At 52.1% G+C, this 18,348-nt stretch overlaps 1 protein-coding gene across 3 annotated transcripts in view; it reads right to left on the bottom strand.

Annotated features, from left to right (window-relative positions):
• PNKD (PNKD metallo-beta-lactamase domain containing) overlaps positions 1-18,348 on the bottom strand; it is a 59,575-nt gene that overhangs the window by 13,649 nt on the left and 27,578 nt on the right. The window contains exon 1 of one of the 3 annotated variants that reach the window (XM_025441785.3): positions 6,247-6,433. The exons of the other annotated variants lie outside the window; for them this stretch is intronic. Within the exon in view, the coding sequence (XP_025297570.1) occupies positions 6,247-6,407 (161 nt within the window). The 5' untranslated portion in view covers positions 6,408-6,433. Of the gene's footprint in view, positions 1-6,246; positions 6,434-18,348 lie in introns of those variants that run through there. 3 annotated transcript variants of the gene reach the window in all.

The following is an 18,348-nucleotide window of genomic DNA, read 5'->3' as shown; positions in this document are numbered from 1 at the left end:
AGCAGCTTAGCCTGGAAAGGTCACAGGATTTACAAAATGCCGCTGACATCTGGGGACCTGATGCGGGATTCGAACTCTCTGCCCTGGGGTTCCCAGGCATCATCAGAAAACTCGGATCTTGGCCTTAGGTCACTGCATCAGAATGATGTGGGGGTGCTGGTTAAACAGGAAGATCTGTACCTTTTCCTCCTCTTCAGCTTGCCCCCCCCACCCCCGCCCCTCACCTGGATTCTGACTGAGCAGTTCAGGGGCTCACTACCCACTGTGCTCCACCAAAAAGAAAAGGAAGTTTCCTAATTGGTCCCCTGGGACTCAGAAAAACCACTGCGCAGGTTTGGGTGGCGGTGGGGGCAGACTGCCCGGGGGATCCTCCGCAGCGGGCCCAGCACCAGCCACCCAGCGAGGGTCGCGGGCACCCCTGGAGGAGCGGGGCCTGCGGGACAGGACAGCTGGGGACTGAGGCGCGGCCCCTCCCGCGGAGGCACACAGTGGAGCTCTTCTTCCCCTCCTCCCCGAGGGCTCAGGCCCACCTCCAGGGCACCTCCTCCCGGGCGCCAGGACACAGCCTGTCCCGGGCTCTGCACCTGACAGGACACGCTGTCTATGAAACCAAACCCAGAAGTGCCTGCGAGGGCCACCGGGTCACAGCTCGGCCGGGGCCTGCTCCCAGGACCCTGAGGAACAGAAAGAGGCTCAAGGTCTTACGCTTTCTCAAAATTGAGGAAACCAAGGAAGATAATGAGACAGCAAAAAAGGCCCTGGAGAGGGAGTTTCCTGAAGCTGCCCGCAGGCCTGGAGTGGGGGGGCACGTCCCCGTGCCCCGGAGAGGGCCAGCGTCTGCATGGGGATGGGGGGGACAGGCCTGCCCGGGGGACCACGGGGCCTATCTGCAGCCCTCGCAGCCCTCCCTGGACTCCGACCACCTTCTCCAGAGGGAGGAGGAGTCGCTGCTGAGGGCCCTCGGGGAGGACAAAGGCGCAGCCACTGCTGAGACCCCCTGGCCTGGACTAGCTCTACCTCCCTGCCTGCAATTCTTGGCCACCTGCCCAGCCAAGGCCCCTGGGTTTTGTTTGATTTGGGTTTTGGTCTGTTCTTTTGGCTTTCCCCTGCTCTCCCTCACCCCGGTGCCAGTTCCTCTTCACTCAGCCTGTTCCCTGGGCTAGGAGTCCAGTGGGGGGGGACTCCGACCTGTGGACACCTAAGCAAGAACAAGCAAATGTGCAATGAAAGCTCTAAGGGGTGGGGGACACCTGGGTGGCTCAGCGGTTGAGGGTCTGCCTTCAGCTCAGGGCGAGATCCTGAGGTCCTGGGATCGAGTCCCGCATCAGGCTCCCTGCAGGGAGCCTGCTTCTCCCTCTGCCTGTGTCTCTGCCTCTCTGTGTCTCTCTCATGAATAAATACATAAAATTTAAAAAAAAGAAAGAAAGCTCTAAGGGGGAAGCCAGTGCCAAGGGTCACACTAGAGGCAGAGATGAGTTTTGACTGGTGAGCCTGGACGGGCTTCATGGAGGAGATGGTACCTGTGCCAAGCTTTTCATCCATTCAAAAAACTTTTAACAAGGGCCAACTCTGCCTGGCACTGTCGTGGCCCTGGGATACATTAGTGAGAGAAATCTCTTCCCTCCTGTGGTTCATATTCCAGTTGGGGGAGGAAACCAATAAACAAATAGACAAATCAATATATAGGATGCCCTATGGTGACATGTACCATGGACCACAATAAAGCAGGAGAGACGAGAGAGAGTGCAGGGGTGTGAGCATTGCCATTGTTATAAAGGGTGGTCGGGGCAGGACTCCCTAGTAGGGTGAAATATGAGCAGAGACCTGAAGGGAGTGGGGCAGCAAGGCATGTGGCCATCTGGGGGAAGAAGGTTCTAGTGAGAAAGACCAGCAATTGAAGGGCTCAGAGGTAAGACTGTCTTGGAGCATCTGGAGACGAGCCAAGTGGCTGGAGTAGGCACTTTGCCGAATGAGCAAGGTGAAGAGCATTAAACGGTGAGGAGGGGGATGGGCTGGTTCCACGGGACCTTAAAGCCATTCTGGAGGGATCTGAGCAGAGGATGGCACATTTCTGACTTAAATCTTCATGGTTTTGTTCTAATTGCTGTGCTGAGAATACTTTGAGGAAGGCGGGAGTAACAAATGCCAGGAAGCAGCCAGTTTACGAGGCCAGGCAAGAGATGACCATGATTGGCCCAGGGTGATAACAGTGGAAGTAGGGGTAGGTGTTTTCAGATTTGGGATGTATTTTATTTTTATTTATTTATTTATTTATTTATTTATTTATTTATTTATTTAATAATAGATTTATTTTTTTTTGGTGTTCAATTTGCCAACATACAGAATAACACCCAGTGCTCATCCCATCAAGTGCTCCCCTCAGTGCCCGTCACCCATTCACCCCCACCCCCCGCCCTCCTCCCCTTCCACCACCTCTAGTTCATTTCCCAGAGCTAGGAGTCTTTATGTTCTGTCTCCCTTTCTGATATTTCCTACCCATTTCTTCGCCATTCCCTTCTATTCCCTTTCACTATTATTTATATTCCCCAAATGAATGAGACCATATAATGTTTGTTCTTCTCCGATTGACTTATTTCACTCAGCATAATACCCTCTATTTATTTATTTTTTAAAGTCAACTCTACACCCAGCATGGGGCTTGACCTCAGGACCGCAGAGTCGTATGCTCTACCGACTGAGCCAGCCAGGTACACTTGGATATATTTTGAAGGTGAGCTTCGAGAATGCAACAAAATTTGACACAGGGAGGAAGGAAGGTCTGACAGTTCCCAGACAAAAGTACAGAAATTGCTGCGGGCCTGGGGAAGACAGCATGAGGCAGGTCTGGAGCCGGTGAAGGAGGGCCCCAAAAGCCTGTGCAAGGGGCGTGGCAATGTGGCTTGGGCAAGGCGACACCCACTCAGAGCCATGGTTTGGAAATGACCCTACAGCCCTGTGGATGCAGGGGCTGTAGCTGCCCAGGGCGGAGGACCCTGCTCCCCTCGTGCAGGCTGTGCTGGGCTGGGGAAGGCGCAGCCCACTGCCTCTGCCCGGCCTTCGTTCAGGGTTCCGGTCACGAGCAGGTGGCTCACTTCCTCCAGGGCCCTCAGCTCAGGATTCGGGCCTCTCCCTGAAATGGAGCCAGTGGGCCTCACCGGCCCCAGAGAAGCGGTTCCTCTTGCGGAAGTAGAGCAAGCAAGGTTTGTCCTGGGGACAGTTGGCTTTCCTCGGGTCAGGAGAGTCAAGAAAGACCCTCTCTGCCTAGGAATGAAGAGGAGGTTTGGTCAGGGAGGGAAGAAGGGCTCTGGCAGCTAGGACTGCCTACCCTCAAGGCCAGCTGCCATTTGCTTTCTCAGTTCTGTAAGACATTCGGAGCCCTGGGCAAGCCCAGACTTGTTCCCCATTCACCCCTGCCCCTGCAGACAGATGCCCTGCTCAGGGCCCCATTCTGCAACACCTTCTCAACTACCACTGAGAAGGCGAAGGGAAACTGAGGCACGAAGCAGGTGGCACACAAAGGAGAGTCCCATGCTCCTGATCCCAGCCTCCACAGGCAAACCCTGCCACCCCTTGGGGAACTTGTCGTGCCCTGCCTCCTGCCATAGATTGGGGGTCTCTGTTCATGCTCCTTTCCCCGTATTCCTTGAGAGCAGCAAAGCAACGACCAGACTCCGTTCCTATCTGTGGTCCCACGATCCCAACCCAGAAGAGTTAGGAGTTCACTGGATGAATAAAGGGATGTGGGATCTCCTGAAGGATGGGTGCATAGGATAGGCTTGGAAAACAAGAGAAGGAAGAAAGGAAGCTCCAGAAGGAGGCTGGCCAATGCCACCTTCCCACCCATTCTCCATCCTACAGAACGAGCCATTGTTAACATTTCCCAAGCACTTGCTAGGAGCCAGGCCCTGTGCACTTATATGCACAATTTCATTCAATCCCCAGAAGATCCCCATGAGAGAGGTACGATCACCATGCCCATTCTACAGATGCAGACCACCAAGGCACAGACAGTTTGAGTTATCTGTCCAAGGTCCCATGGCTACTAAGCAACAAACCTAAGCTTCAAAAGCAGATTTGCCCCACGTTCCGTGTGCTTCCCGTACCCGGCACAGTTCCAAATATGTGTGTCTATCTCAGGTTAGCCCAGATGTACCCTCCATCAGCCATCCCGGTCCCAAGGCAACTGTGGTTATGTTTGAGGAAAGCCCTTTATAAAATTGTCACACGCCAGTGATTACTGCTATTAATGATAACAATTGCTCTTCTCTTAGTATTTCCATCACCTGCTTTCCAGCCCCCAGTGGAACCTTCTATCTGTGGTCCTCTCAGCCACATATCAGGGGTGGAGTGTGCCCCTGCGCTCCCCCTTCCCATCTCGACCTGTCCCGTCCCACCCCACCCCCTGCCCTCTCCATCCTTCCTGGAGGCAACCTCCCAGCAGCAACACCTGCCCATTTCCCCCAGACCATTTCCTGCTCACACCCCCTGTCCCTCCCAGCAGCCAACAGTCTCTCCCCCAGGGGACTGAACTGATTGTTTCCCAGACCCTGGATTCTGATTCTAGGCACGCCCTTGTGCTCTACAAATTTGGGGAGCTGATTCCAAGGCAAGAGTGAGATCCAGACACAGGGGAGCCCAACAGGAACACCGAATTCCAAAGAAGCTCTCTGAGAATTCCAAGTTTTGGGTTTTGGAAACTCCCAGGTCCTAAGTTCTAGGAACACCCAGACCCTCGGGATTCAGAGAAGGCAATCTTGGGAATTCTTATTTCAGGACTTCTGATTCCAGTTCTTTGTGGAAACCTTCATTTTCCACTTCCTCAGGCCATTTGTATGACTTCAACATTACTGATTTTGAAAGTCAGAAGTAAATTTTAAAATCCTTTCCCAAATAGAAAGGAAATTCCCAGAAATTTTATGGGGAACATATTTTTTAGGTCCCAAATATGAAATTATTTAAACACCTGTAAATCTCATTATTTTAACACCATTTGCAGAGCAATGGTGACTTGGCTGGAGCATTAGCAAGAATGTGACCAATGTTGGGGTGCCTGGCTGGCTCAGTGGGTAGAACATGTGACTCCTGATCTTGGGGTTGTGAGTTTGAGCACCGGGCCCTACATTGGGTGTAGAGATTACTTTAAAAAGAATCTTAGAAGAAAAAAAAAAAAAAGAGTGTGACCAAGGTTTGAGCCATTAGAGATGTGAATGCCCCAAAGGCACCCACCCAGGATTCTCTCTCCCCTGCAAGTTTTTCCACTTTTCCCCTCACTAGCCCTTGTATCTCTACTCCTTGGACGGAGTTTGGGAAGAAGCCCAGGGCCGAAGCTTCTTGGAAGATCTGGGGTGGTCTGGGGAAGAGGGATAAATTGTACAATGTCCTCTCTGAAGCTCAGGAAATTCCCAGACTTGCGCCCTCCCCCAAACCTGGCCAGTGGCCAGGGCTCCCACAGTTCCCGTCCCTATCATAGCTGTCCTCAGGCTTGAGGTCCTGCCCCCAGCAGCTGCGGGAAGGGAACAGGGGCCCTAGGAAGGCTTCTCGTGGTTCCCTCCCTGCCTCTTAGTGTCTTCGTGGCAGATGGGAGCTGGTTACCTTCCCTGTCTGGCTCGGGGCTAGGGGAGAAGTAGGGGGAAGGAAAGAGTGAGGACTGGGGGGGAGGGGGTCGGACAGAAAAGTCCTTGGAGGTCAGCGAAGCTCCACACTTCTGGCTGAGTGAGTGGGGTCGGATTTCACAGCCCCGGGCTCTGGACTCGGGCCAGGCTGGGGGAGTGGAAGGAGAGACAGACCTACAAAGTTGGGACTCTCGCTTGGGACAGAAGCGCTTAGGTCGTGTGGTGGGGAGCCGGGTGATGGGGCGCAGGATGGGGACACTTGGAAGGAGCGGGCGGTTTCCAGTGACAGCTTGGCGGGCAGAGGCATCCCTTCTCTCTTGCACCTGCCCTCCTTTCCCAGCTCCGTCTCTCCGGCCCCTCCTCGGGCTCTTTTCTCCGGATGCCCTCCCTGCCGCCTTCCCCGGGCCGCCCTGGCCCGCCGCTCCGGTCCATCCCAATTTTCCAGCCCCCCAGTTCTCGCTCTCCCTCAGTTCCCCCAAACCGGTGGCTTCCCCTGCCCGCCTCTCGGATCGCTCCGTGTGGCCCTGGATGCCCAGCCCCGGCTCGGTGCGACCCAGCCCCGCCTCCCCGCGCCCCTGCCCCCGCGCGCCCGCGGCCCGAGCCCCGCATCCCGCCCCGGCGGCCGGGCACTAACCCGATTCGGAAGAGCAGCCGCTTGCTGCGCGCCATGAGCAGGCCGCGGAGGGTCCGCCGCGCTCGGCGGCTGCGGGGGCTCGCGAGCAGGACGCCGACGAGCAGCAGCAGCCCGCAGCCCGCGACCCACAGCCACAGCGCCGGCCCGCCCGGCCAGGCCATGCTGGGGGCAGGCGCCCGCGGCCGAGCGCGGCGGGGGCGGGGCAGGGGCGGGGCGGGCGGGGCGTTGCTAGGCGACGGCTGCGCCCGGGCGCCCGGCGGGAGTCGGCGGGGCGGCCCCGCCCCCGCTGCCCGCGGGCCCGAGGGGGGCGCTGTGCCCGCCCCGCCCCTCGTCGCCCTCGGCCGCGCGCGCCCCGGAGGCCACCGCCGGGGAGGGGACGCGGGGCCGGCGCAGGGTAGGGGCCCGGGAGGGGACGGACGCTCGGCGGGTCCCGTCCCCCGTCCGCCTCCCGTCCTCCCACCCTCCCCCAACAGGGCAGCCTGGGAGAGGCCCTGGAATGGTCCTCTGGGCGGGAAACCAAGACTGGGACTCTTGCAGCAGGAGGGAACCTGGAGGAGCGTGTGGTCAGCTGCCATCCATCCATCCATCCATCCGTCCGTCCGTTCGTTCGTTCGTTCATTCACTAAATGACCGTTCTGTGTGCCCACCTTTGTGCCAAGCACTGTGCTAGGCTCTGAGGATGCAAGGATCAAAGACACACAGCCTCGGGCAGCCCGGGTGGCTCAGCGGTTTAGCACCGCCTGCAGCCCGGGGTGTGATCCTGGAGACCCGGGATCGAGTCCCGCGTCGGGCTCCCTGCATGGAGCCTGCTTCTCCTCCTGCCTGTGTCTCTTCCCCCCGCCTCCCCCCTCTCTGTCTCTCATGATTGAATAAATAAAATCTTAAAAAAAAAAAAAAGGACACACAGCCTCTTCTTGGAGCCTACAATCTAGAATCTGGCAGTGAAACAAACCAAATAAGCAAACATAATTATATATGCATTTACTTATATTTATATACACACACATATATACACACACACACATACATATGTACGTACTTGTGTGTAATTACAAAAATGTGCTGTGATAGGGACGCCTGGGTGGCCCAGTGGCTGGGCATCTGCCTTTGGCTCAGGGTGTGATCCCCCGGTGGTGGGATGGAGTCCCATATGGGACTCCTGTAGGGAGCCTGCTTCTCCCTCTGCCTGTGTCTCTGCCTCTCTCTCTGTCTCTGTCTCTCATGAATAAATAAAATCTTAAAAACAAAAACAAACAACCAAAGTGTGCTGTGCTAAAGGAAGCAAGCAGAGAGGGCAGTGACAAGGACAGAGGAACAATTTAGGTAGGGGAGGCACTCCCTAAGCAGGTGAAGTGTAAATCATGCCCTTAAGGATAAGAAGAGGGCACAGAGGCTCAGAGGGTGTGATTCAACCAGGATTATGCAACAATGGGTGGCAGAAACAGGACTAGGACCTTGGTATCCTGCCACCCAAGCCCAGTGGGATTTCCACATCATTGTCCCCCACCCCCTGCTCCCGCCCCCTGCACTGCTGCCCTGCCAGGTTCCAGAAGTTGTTGAGGGGTTCCAGAAGTTGTTGAGGTCGGTGGGAGGAAAATAGATGCAAGGGCGGGTGTGGTGACGTCGACAAATATGGGCAAACCTTCTGCTCCAGCCCTAGCCCTGGCCCAGCACAAGAAGGGAAGGAAATGCTGCCAATGGTCAAATTAGCTCTCTCTCCTGCTGGGAGATGGTTGTGGGGGGAGGGAAGCAGGGGAGGCAGATGCTCCTGTTTTCTTCCCTGCAGCCTGTGCTCAGGTCTAAACCCTGGATAAGCTTCCCCCCCAATCACACACACTCTGTCCCTCTGATGGCCAGCTGGGTCTAAAGGCTGGGTCCCCAGCGTGGAGAGCATAGAAGTGTAGGATCATTACTCACAATGAATTGGAGGCCTCATCCTCACCCTCTGAAAGAGCCAAGACATGGATTGATTTATCCCCAAAAGGAATTGTAATCACAACACCTAATCCTGCTTTCATTCAGAAACCCTGGACATGGACTTCCTCTTATGTGGGTACAGAGCCTATGGCCCGCTCCCTCCCTGTCTCCTGGCCCACAGTCCGGCTCCTTCTCAGGCTGGGGCCTGGCACACCAAGGGGCTCAGTAAACAAGTATCAGATAGAATGGAATTAGGCTCCGGCTGACAGCCTCCCACCTGTGGGCGCTGAGCCTGAGGGGGAGGGCACAGGACTGGCAGGCTACTTTGCAGAAGGCCCTTCCAGGCCAAGGGAGTCTGCATGTCTCTAAGTCTGCGTCCATGCAAAGTGAAGAATTGTGAAACCTCATAAAAAATCATTGTGAGGGCAGCCTCCAGCCCGGGGTGTGATCCTGGAGTCCTGGGGTCGAGTCCCACGTCAGGCTCCCTGCATGGAGCCCGCTTCTCCCTCTGCCTGTGTCTCCACCTCTCTCTTTCTCTCTCTCTCTGTGTCTCTCATGAATAAATAAATAAAATCTTAAAAATAATCTTTGTGAACACACTTTTCTGCAGGTAAGGCTGTGCCAAGCATTATACTCGAAATTAAAATATAGTCTCCGTCATCCGAAACAGGAAATGCAGGCTCAGGCATGAGCCTGTGGAGGATACAGAGTGATCGAATCCTTAATCTCCAGCCACACACACGTTGACAAGATTACAGATAATCCGTCCAAAATGCATTTCACGAGACATGGAGCCAGGACAGGGCTGGGGATGAGTGAGGGTGGGTGTTTTAGGGGCCTCACATAGGCTCAGGAAGCCCTCCTCTCCTTCCCTGGACTATTCTGGAAGATTTCCAACATCTGCTCCGAATCTGCTTTAAAGATTTTACTTTTTAATGTAATCCTTACACCCAACGGGGGGCTTGAATTTACAACCCCAAGATCAAGAGTCTTAGGCTTCTCTGAGCCAGCCAGGCGCCCCCAAATCTGCTTTAGTTTCATCTCCTCTCCCATGAGAATCTTCTGTCCCAGCCAGACCAATGCCTCATTATTTACCTCCTCTTGCACTTTGTACCTTATATTACCTAACTAGTTATTTTTCCCTGAATCGATCATATTGCCTCACACCCCTGTGACTTTGCACAGGCTGTGCCTTCTGCCTGGAGTGTCATTCATCCTGTGCTCCCTAAAGACTCAGCTCAGATGTGCTCTCTTTAAGAAAGCTGTTCTCGAACCCTCCCTCTCCAGCATGGGCTGACTCCGCATGGCGCCCCTTCTGCCAGCTGTAGGTCTTGGACGTAATTCCATCTTTCAATGCGATACCTCATGCCATATACATGTTTGTTTACACGTCTATCTCAGAGTCTAGAGTCTTAAAGACTTTACTGTTTTCCTGAAGAGTAGGGAGTATGATTTAATTGATTCATCTTTGAGTCTCCAGTGTCTGGCGTGGTACCAGATGCATGCTAGATACTCACAAATGTTCTTTGAAATGTCCCAAAGCCAAGACCCCTGATTGGTGGTGCCAAGCCTACCTCTTCTACCTTCCCAGGTGTCATTCTTCCCCTTGTCACCAAGGACCAGGCGCACCATTCCTCAAATGTGCCAAGCTCATTCCCACCTCAGGGCCTTTGCCCACGCTCCCCCTGGAAACCCCCTTCCCTCAGTTCTTTAGCAGCTTCTCATCCATTGAGTCGGAGCTCAAATGTCAACCTCTCTGTGATGGGAATAGCCTGTATCTTGAGCTGACTGGTGATGACATGATGACATGGCTTATCGCAGGGGGAACTGCCCGCAGGGGTGATTTTGCCTCACAGAAGACATCTGGCAAAGTCTGGAGACATTTCTGATTGTCACAAAAGGGAGGGGGAGGAGTGCTACTGGCATCTGGCAAGTAGAGGCCAGGAATGCTGCTAAACAATGAACGGGACAGCCCCCACAACAAAGAATTATCCAGCCCCAAGTGTCAATAGTGCAGAGGTTGAGAAGCCCTTGCACCTGCAAATGTGAAAACTCACCAGATTGTGCCCTAAAAATGTGTCCACTTACCATGTGTAAGTTATACATCACATTAAAGAAAAAAATGTTACCCTGAGAGGTCTTCGCTGACCACTCCATCACTGTCCATCGTATTGCTCTGCTCGCTGCCCTCACCACACTTTTCACAATATGACATTATTTGGTGATTCTTGCCTGCCACACCGCTGGCATGGAAGCCCTGTGAAGTCAGGGAAGGATCTGTCTGCCTTTGCACCACCGTATTCTCCGTGGCGTGCACAATACCTGGCTCAGGGTGGGTATCTAGTTAAGTGTCTGTTGAATGAATGAGTGCATGACAGAAACAAGGAATAACTTGGTTGTTGCCATCGAGTCCTGTGACTGTCAGAAGACTAGAGTTCTGATTGGTGGCTTGAGTCCCTGCAGGACTGCTGTGCCGAAACCATGTCCCACCCAGGAGGGCGACTAGTGAGCAGGGACTTGGGACAAGCCTGGTGGCTGCCCGTGTGTCCTAACATTAGGGCGGGAGAGCCAAGTCCGAAGAACCCCTATTCGCCCATGATCTCTTCCACTGAGCAACTTGGGGTACCCTGCCACGGCTAAGGTTTGCCTCTGCGACTCCCTTAGGAGAGACCCATTGGGGCCTCTGGGTGGCTCAGTGATTGAGTGTCTGCCTTCAGCTCAGGTCATGATCCCAGGGTCCTGGCATTGAGACCCACATCAGGCTCTCTGCTCAGGGATCCTGCTTCTCCCTCTGCCTGTATCTCTGCCTCTCCCATGAATAAAGAAAATCTTTAAAAAAATAAATAAATAAAAGGAGAGACCCATTCATCACCTGGGTCAAGTGACTGGCAGCTGTGCAATTCTGGTGGTTTCAGAACTTAACTCACAAAAAGCAAGCTTCCTCATGGGTTCCTGGGGCGGGGTGGGGATTCTCAACTCTGCCCCTTATTCACTTGCCACTGTAGTTTGCCTGTCCCTGGTGTCTGAGTCCTGTCTTCCCAATTGGCCCGGGGACCTTCCATTAGGATTGAGCCTGCCTTCATCTTGTATCATAGCTCAGCCTTGATGCCTGGCGCTTGGCTGGCAGTCAGGACATCATGGTATTGATGGTGAGGATGGTGGTGATGATGATGATGATAACGACGATGACGGTGAGCAGTCATGAAGGAGCTGAGATGGTTGGAGCTGTTTGAATATTAGAGAAAAGAGACATCTTGTTGGACCAGGATGCAGAAGCAAGTTCAGTGTAGAAAAGTCAGCCGGATGCACCCGTGGTGGTGAGGCTAGCCTGGCCCCACTCAGCCCAGCCCCATTCATATCCGTCCGACCCCATATCTGCTGCCCCCAGGCCAAGCCCACCTTCCCACTGTGGGCCTCCCTCCAAGGTGCTGTGCTGTACACCCTGGAACCCTGGTTTGTGTGAAAACGAGGCCCTCCACGACATCCTTTGCCTCCTCACACCCTGCCCTGTCCTGACTGAATATGACCCCTATCTTCTATTTCTTTCCTCCATCCTGCTGCCCTGCCTTCTGGAGGGGAAACCTTCAGCCTCCGATGTTTGTCGTGTGCCATTCCAGGTCAGGATCGCTGCTCCACCTGCTTCATGTGAAAACTTCTCTCCAGCCGTCCTCCTCACTCCAGCCACGACCCAGCCCAGACTCTGAGGGCTTAGACACCTGCTTTTGGTCTTCCTGCCTGCCTCCTGCCTTCAGGGAATTCCAGCCAGCATGGCTCATTTGAACTTTCAGCTCAGCAGGGAACCTAAGAACCACTCGGGGAGCCTGTTAACATGCAGAATCCTGGGCCTCTCCCTAAAAGAGAGGTCTGGCTTGGTAGGTCTAACTAGGACCCAGGAATCTGCATTTAGCATAGGTAACTCTGAACTGTGCCTTGGCCTCAGTTCCTGACCCCATTTCCAAGGCCTTCAATGCAGTTTACTAGCCCACTCACATGGTCACACCCTGGCTCCCCCTGGAACTTCTCTACCTCTGAAATCCTCCAGTCAGTTGCTTCCTGTTGACCACTCAGCCCCACTTCCTGTGCTCCTCTGTCTCTAGTTCCTCAAACTGTATGTTTTCTCCCAGCCCCTTCAGCTCCTCCTGTCCACAGTTTCTTCCCTCCCAGTGAGGACCTGGGTTCAGTCCCCTGAGCCACTCACCAGCTGAGGAGGCTGTCAGCTTCCTCGCCCCCTTGGCCATCTGGACCAACCTGGACCAACCTGGACCAACCTGACAACCCACTATTCTGATCCAGCCTCATGGAGGGGGCTGGAGAAAATGGCCATCCCATGTGAATCAGGACCTCTACAATTCAGGCCCTACTGGGAGCCCCCAAGACCAACACTTGACAATGCTTTGACTTTGCTGAGATGCCTACTCATGGCCCCTGGTTGCTACTGGAAGCCTCAGGCCCACCTCCAATTCATCTGCTTCCAGCCAATATACTTCTTAGAGGAAATAATTTCCGTGCCCACCCACCCCTCCCCCTACAAATTTTGCTGCTTCCATATCCATGTTTAGAGGAAATGGTATTAGCCTTGCTCATACCTTCAACTGGTGTTCCTCCTGACAACTGTCCTCCTCAACCAATGAACAAACTTGAGTACCTCATTGCCTTAAAAACACTTCCTTTGCCTTCGGATCACTTTCTAGACTCTGTTCTGCCATTGACCTCAACACGACTGAGTTTCCTGAAAGTTTGTCTCCATGGGTTTGTTAGACTGCATTTCAGTTCTCAATTTTTTTTTCTTCCAGTTCTTAATTCTTCATCTCTCCCTGTAAACACATTCTTTGTCATGTGACTACGTACATTTCAATAAAGGTGAAATATATTGCCCCACACCATTGAGGTTGGGCTTGGTCTTGAGATTCGTTTCTGCCAGTGGAACATGAGCAGACATGATATAAGCAGAGGTCTTTAATGTGCAGTTGTGGTTGAATTTGGTCCCTATATCTATGCCTTTTGCCGTGAGGACATCCCTCAGGCAGTTGCTGGTCTAAGGGGGATGAAAAACACACGGAGCCACCTTGACCCTACTCACAACCTAGAAGCCAGTTCAGCCCCGCAGAGCCCAGCCTAGATCAAACTCAGCCTGCCCACAGATGCATGAGAGAATAATAGTTGCTGCTGCATGCAACTCAGTGTTGGATTTGCTTGTTTTTCGGTGTGATTGCAACATTAGCTGATGGAGACAGTGGGGAGCAAAAAGATTAGTTATGAATGGTGCTGGAAACCTGATGCTTGGATAACCGATTAGCTACTTGGACAGCAGCAATTTAGATCAATGTCTGGTAGAGTATAACAAAATAAATTACAAGTGAATGAAAAGTGTTAAGGGCATAAAATTAAACCATACAAAATTAGAGGAAATTTAAATACACATTCAACCTCTGGACAGTGGAAGACTTTCTAGGGCTAAAAGCAACAGAAGTGTTTTTCTAATTTTTTAAATAGGCATATAGGACTCTTAAACTTGGGCAAAAAGCAAGTGAAGGCCTAACAAAGGGAGCAATTACCCTTTTAGCTACTTAAGAATTTAAACCTGGGACTCCTGGGTGATTTAGTGGTGGAGCATCTGCCTTCAGCTCAGGTCGTGATCCATGGGTCCTGGGATTGAGGCCCACATCGGGCTCCCCGTAGGGAGGCTTGTTTCTCTGAACTCCGCCTATGTTTCTGCCCCTCTCTCTGTGTCTCTCATGAATAAATAAAATCTTTAAAAAAATTTATATCTTTTGTATATTGAAAGAAAAACCATGCACACACACACAAAGAAAAAGCCAAAACCAAAAAACATGGAAAATATTTGCTTCAGATGTGTCACAGAGTTAATCTACTTGGTAAATAATAAAGACCTTTATAATATAAAGACCTTAAATAAGAAAATACAAAGAGCCCAATTAACAAGGGGATAAATGGTTAGTATGCATGAAAAAATGTTAAACTCTTAACATTTAAGAGTTATTAAATTCCTTAAATTAAAAAAATCTAGGAAATGTAAGCTAAAGAATGAGATATGGTTTTCATCTGTCAAAATAGAGAAGATTAAAACTAATAAAATCTGGGGAGTCAGACTCTTAATTTCTGACTGAGTCCCTCCTCAGGCTCTCTCTGGGTGTGGAGCGAGCCTGGAAGTCTCTCCCCTCTCTCTCCCTCTGCTCCCACCCCCATCTCTAAAAAAACAAAACCAAACCAAAAAACCTAATAAAATCTGAAGATTGGAAAGACTATGGGAAGGTGGATATTTGCACACTGCTTGTGGTGGTATCAATTGGTATAATTTTCTACATGCTCAGACGTGGGGCCTGAACTCACGAACCTGAGATCAAGATCGGAGCTGAGATCAAGAGTTGGATGCTTGGGATGACTGAGTGGCTCAGAGGTTGAGCGTCTGCCTTGGGCTCAGGGCGTGATCCTGGGGTCCTGGGGCCGAGTTCCACATCGGGCTTCTGAGCCTGCTTCTCCCTCTGCCTGTGTCTCTGCCTCTCTGTGTCTCTTGTGAATAAATTTTTAAAAATCTTAAAAAAAAAAAAAAAAAAGACTTGGATGCTTAACCTACTGAGCCATCCAGGTGCCCCTAGTCTTTTTTAAACAACACAGTTGTGGGGTTGCCTGGCTGGCTCAGTGGGTAGAGTACAGGCCCTCTGGATCTCAGGGCCAAGAATTCAGGCCCCACATTGGGCACGGAGCCTACTTAACAAAACAAAACAAAATACACACACATACAAAACAATACAGGTTTTGGCAGATCCTGCTGGTTGGTTGACACCCATTTTGCCAGCTCTCCAGGGAACTGCCATGGCTTCCAAGTGAGCCCCGCCCCAGCCCTGCTGGGTGAAACTTGACTGTCCAAGCCAGTTGGTGCATTCTTTGCCACGCCATGTAATTGGTTGGACCCAGGAATGTGATATAATTCCTGCCACTAGACAATAATGGCAAATATTTACTTTTTTAAAGATTTTATTTATTTATTCATGAGAGACACAGAGAGAGGCAGAGACACAGGCAGAGGGAGAAGCAGGCTCCCTGCAGGGGAGCAGGACTCGATCCCAGATCCTGGGATCACTCCCTGAGCTGAAGCCAGACGCTCAACCATTGAGCCACCCAGGCGTCCCATGTTTTGTTTTGTTTTGATAGTTGCAAGCCAAAAACATTCAAACTAATATTGTGGGCAAATTGTCTATTTCAAGTGTGGGGGGGGACAGAATATAAACGTATACATTTTGTATCGTTAATAAGACTGGTGTAAACAAAAATGCATAGAAGAAAATCTAAGATGCTACCAGTGATGACTGTTGATTAATGAACTTATGGGACATCGCTATGAATAAATAAATACAATCTTAAAAACAAAAAAAACAAACAAAAAAAAAAACAAAGAAAGCAGGGACGCCTGGGTAGCTCAGTGGTTGAGTCTCTGCCTTCCGCTCAAGGCGTGATCCTAGAGTCTTGGGATTGAGTCGCCCATCGGGCTCCCTGCACGGAGCCTGCTTCTCCCTCTGCCTGTGTCTCTGCCTCTCTCTCTCTCTCTGCCTCTCATGAATAAATAAATAAAATATTAAAAAAAAACACAAAAAACAAAGAAAGCAGTCCTCTTTCCTGCTGTTACTTTTCACTTTGCACTGATTCTTAGGCCACTCAACTGAGCTCCTGCCCCCACCATCCCATCCTAATTTGGCTGTGACTCCTAGAACATCAAACCCTTAGCCTGGCCAGTGAGTAGAGTGAGTGACTCTTTTTTTTTAATTTTTTTTTTAGAGTGAGTGACTCTTGATCTCGGGGTTGTATGTTTGAGCCCCACCCTGGGTGTAGAGATAACGCAAAAAATAGAAAAATCTTAAAAAATATTAACAAACAAACCCCTCTGTCACTGTTCAGTCCTGGTCACCTAACCTTCCCTGTCACAGTCTCTTCTGACTGTCCTCCCACAAGCATCCCCTTCTGCTGCCGTCGTTCCCCAGAGCTCACGACTTGGTCCTTTTACTTCCCAAGCCACATGGACTGTTGCCCCTGCTTCAGCTTGGCCTAGAATGCATCGCTCCCAAAGAGGGACGTCCACCTTGGTTTCCCTCTCAAGCTCCAAATCAAAATGCCCATCCTCCTTCTGGTCATTTCCAGGTGTGGCAGGGCAGGTGTAGGGGATCCTCAGTCTCTTTCTTGGCAAAAGGGACTGAGGATCTGTGCAGAGCTCTCCTGAGGATTAACCTTGGTTCCCCCAGGAAAGCATGCAGTGCCCGGTTCTTTGCAGATACTCATTCAGTGATGTTATTGAATCTTGGATTCAATTCATTGCAACATCAATGTCTGGTCTTTGTGGGTGCGCCAAGACACATTTCAGGAATGGGCGCAGAGGGTGTGAGCCTACCCCTCCATTTCCCACTGCCATCCCCCAAATTTGGGCTGAGTCCTCACGCCTGGTCCACCGCAGACACCTCCAGCCTCCATCCAGCTTACAAACGCTATCAGCAAAGCCTTTGGAAGCCGGGCTCTCAACCAGGTCTGCTCCCCCGCTGCTCAAAGCCAGTGTCTACACCATTACATTCACATCGTTTGACTTGGCAATATGGCTTCGACCCAGTTTTCCAGCATCTTATGCTCCTACTGCTCCCTTCCATGTGCCCCCCACCGCTTCAGTAGGCCTGCCCTGGTCACTGTCTTGGATTTTCTGTCCCCTACCTCTGCCCCACCAAGCCTGGAGAAATCCCCCGAGGCACCCTTCTCGGCTACCTTCTGTCCCCGCATGGCCAAGGTGATCTAATACACTCCACAAGTCGCTGTAACTAATTAAGGCCGATTCTCAGTCTGGGGAGTTCTGCAGGCTCTCCCAGGAGCAGGAAGGGAGGAACGTGAGGTCAGTCCCCAGGGAGATGGGTATGTCCTACCTCGGAGCACAGCTCCTTTAAAGCTAAACATAAATTCAATCTCCCTCCCGAAGCCCCTTCTGATCACCACAGCTTATGCCTGGTCACTACTCTGTCTCCAGACTCTGGAAAAAATACGTGCCACATAGTTGTCAAAAAAGCAACTTAATGAATAGTTGAAAAGTAACCCTCATGATTTCTTTCTTTTTCTTTTAAAAAAAATTTTATTTATTTATTCATGAGAGACACAGAGAGAAAGGCAGAGACACAGGCAGAGGGAGAAGCAGGCTCCATGCAGGGAGCCCTATGTGGGACTTGATCCAGGACCCCAGGATCACACCCTGAGCCCAAGGCAGATGTTCAACCACTGAGCCACCCAGGTGTCCCCCTCACGATTTTCTACCTTGAACCATGGTGGAGTCCGACTGGGGGAGCCACTGTACTTTGTTTCCAGGACTGCGGCCTCCTCAGCCTCCCCCTCATCCCAGTGCAGAGTAGGAAATGCTTGCTCAGTCGCCGGGGGAGGAAGAACAGAACCAGCGTGGATGGTCGTCTACCCGGCACAAGGCACGAGCCACACCCTTGCACGTGTTCTGTCCCTGTCCTAGCCACGGTGTAAGCAGGTAAGGGTGTCCTCACGTTGGAGATGAATGGACTGAGGCTCGGCAGGCTAAACGAGGCACCCCATCACAGAGCCAGTGGTGACAGAGCCGGAATTCGGCCCTGGTTTTATCTGACCCCAAAGTCCAGGCGCATCCCACTGATGCTGCGTTGCCAGCTGGGGGAGAAGGTGGTTGGGTCCAAGTCGGCCAGGAAATGGAGGACACACTCAAATTAAGGGCCTGAGGAGAGTGTTGTGAATGGATTACAAGGCAAAGGGACACTCCTTGTACAGGAAGCACGAGGGATTGTGCAGGTCCCCAGGGCTCTGACAGTGGGGCCCTAGCACTAGTTCTCAGCCTGGCAGGTGAGGGGATAAAGCAGGTGTAGAACTTGGAGGGACAGGGATGTGTGGACAGGACCACAGGCCCTTTGGTTGAGGGATGAGCCGGTTCGTGGTGACCCTTTGGGAAGGGGAACAAATATCCTGACTTCACTTGCTCCTTGACGCCCCCACCTCCATTGGCCAAACCCAGCTGAAGTTAGAGGACGAAGGGCCCACGGATATGTCACCAAGGCCAGCTCTGAGCACAGTGAAGGGCAGAGATAGTTGAGGGAGGGGGGCAAATGAAAGCTAGCCAGCCAAATGAGGCCAAAGAAGATATGTGCGTTTGGGGTGGCTGTGGGT

The sequence above is a fragment of the Canis lupus genome, chromosome 37 (genome assembly GCF_003254725.2).
Source record: "Canis lupus dingo isolate Sandy chromosome 37, ASM325472v2, whole genome shotgun sequence".
NCBI lineage: Eukaryota > Metazoa > Chordata > Mammalia > Carnivora > Canidae > Canis > Canis lupus.
This window is presented reverse-complemented; position numbering and strand designations above follow the sequence as displayed.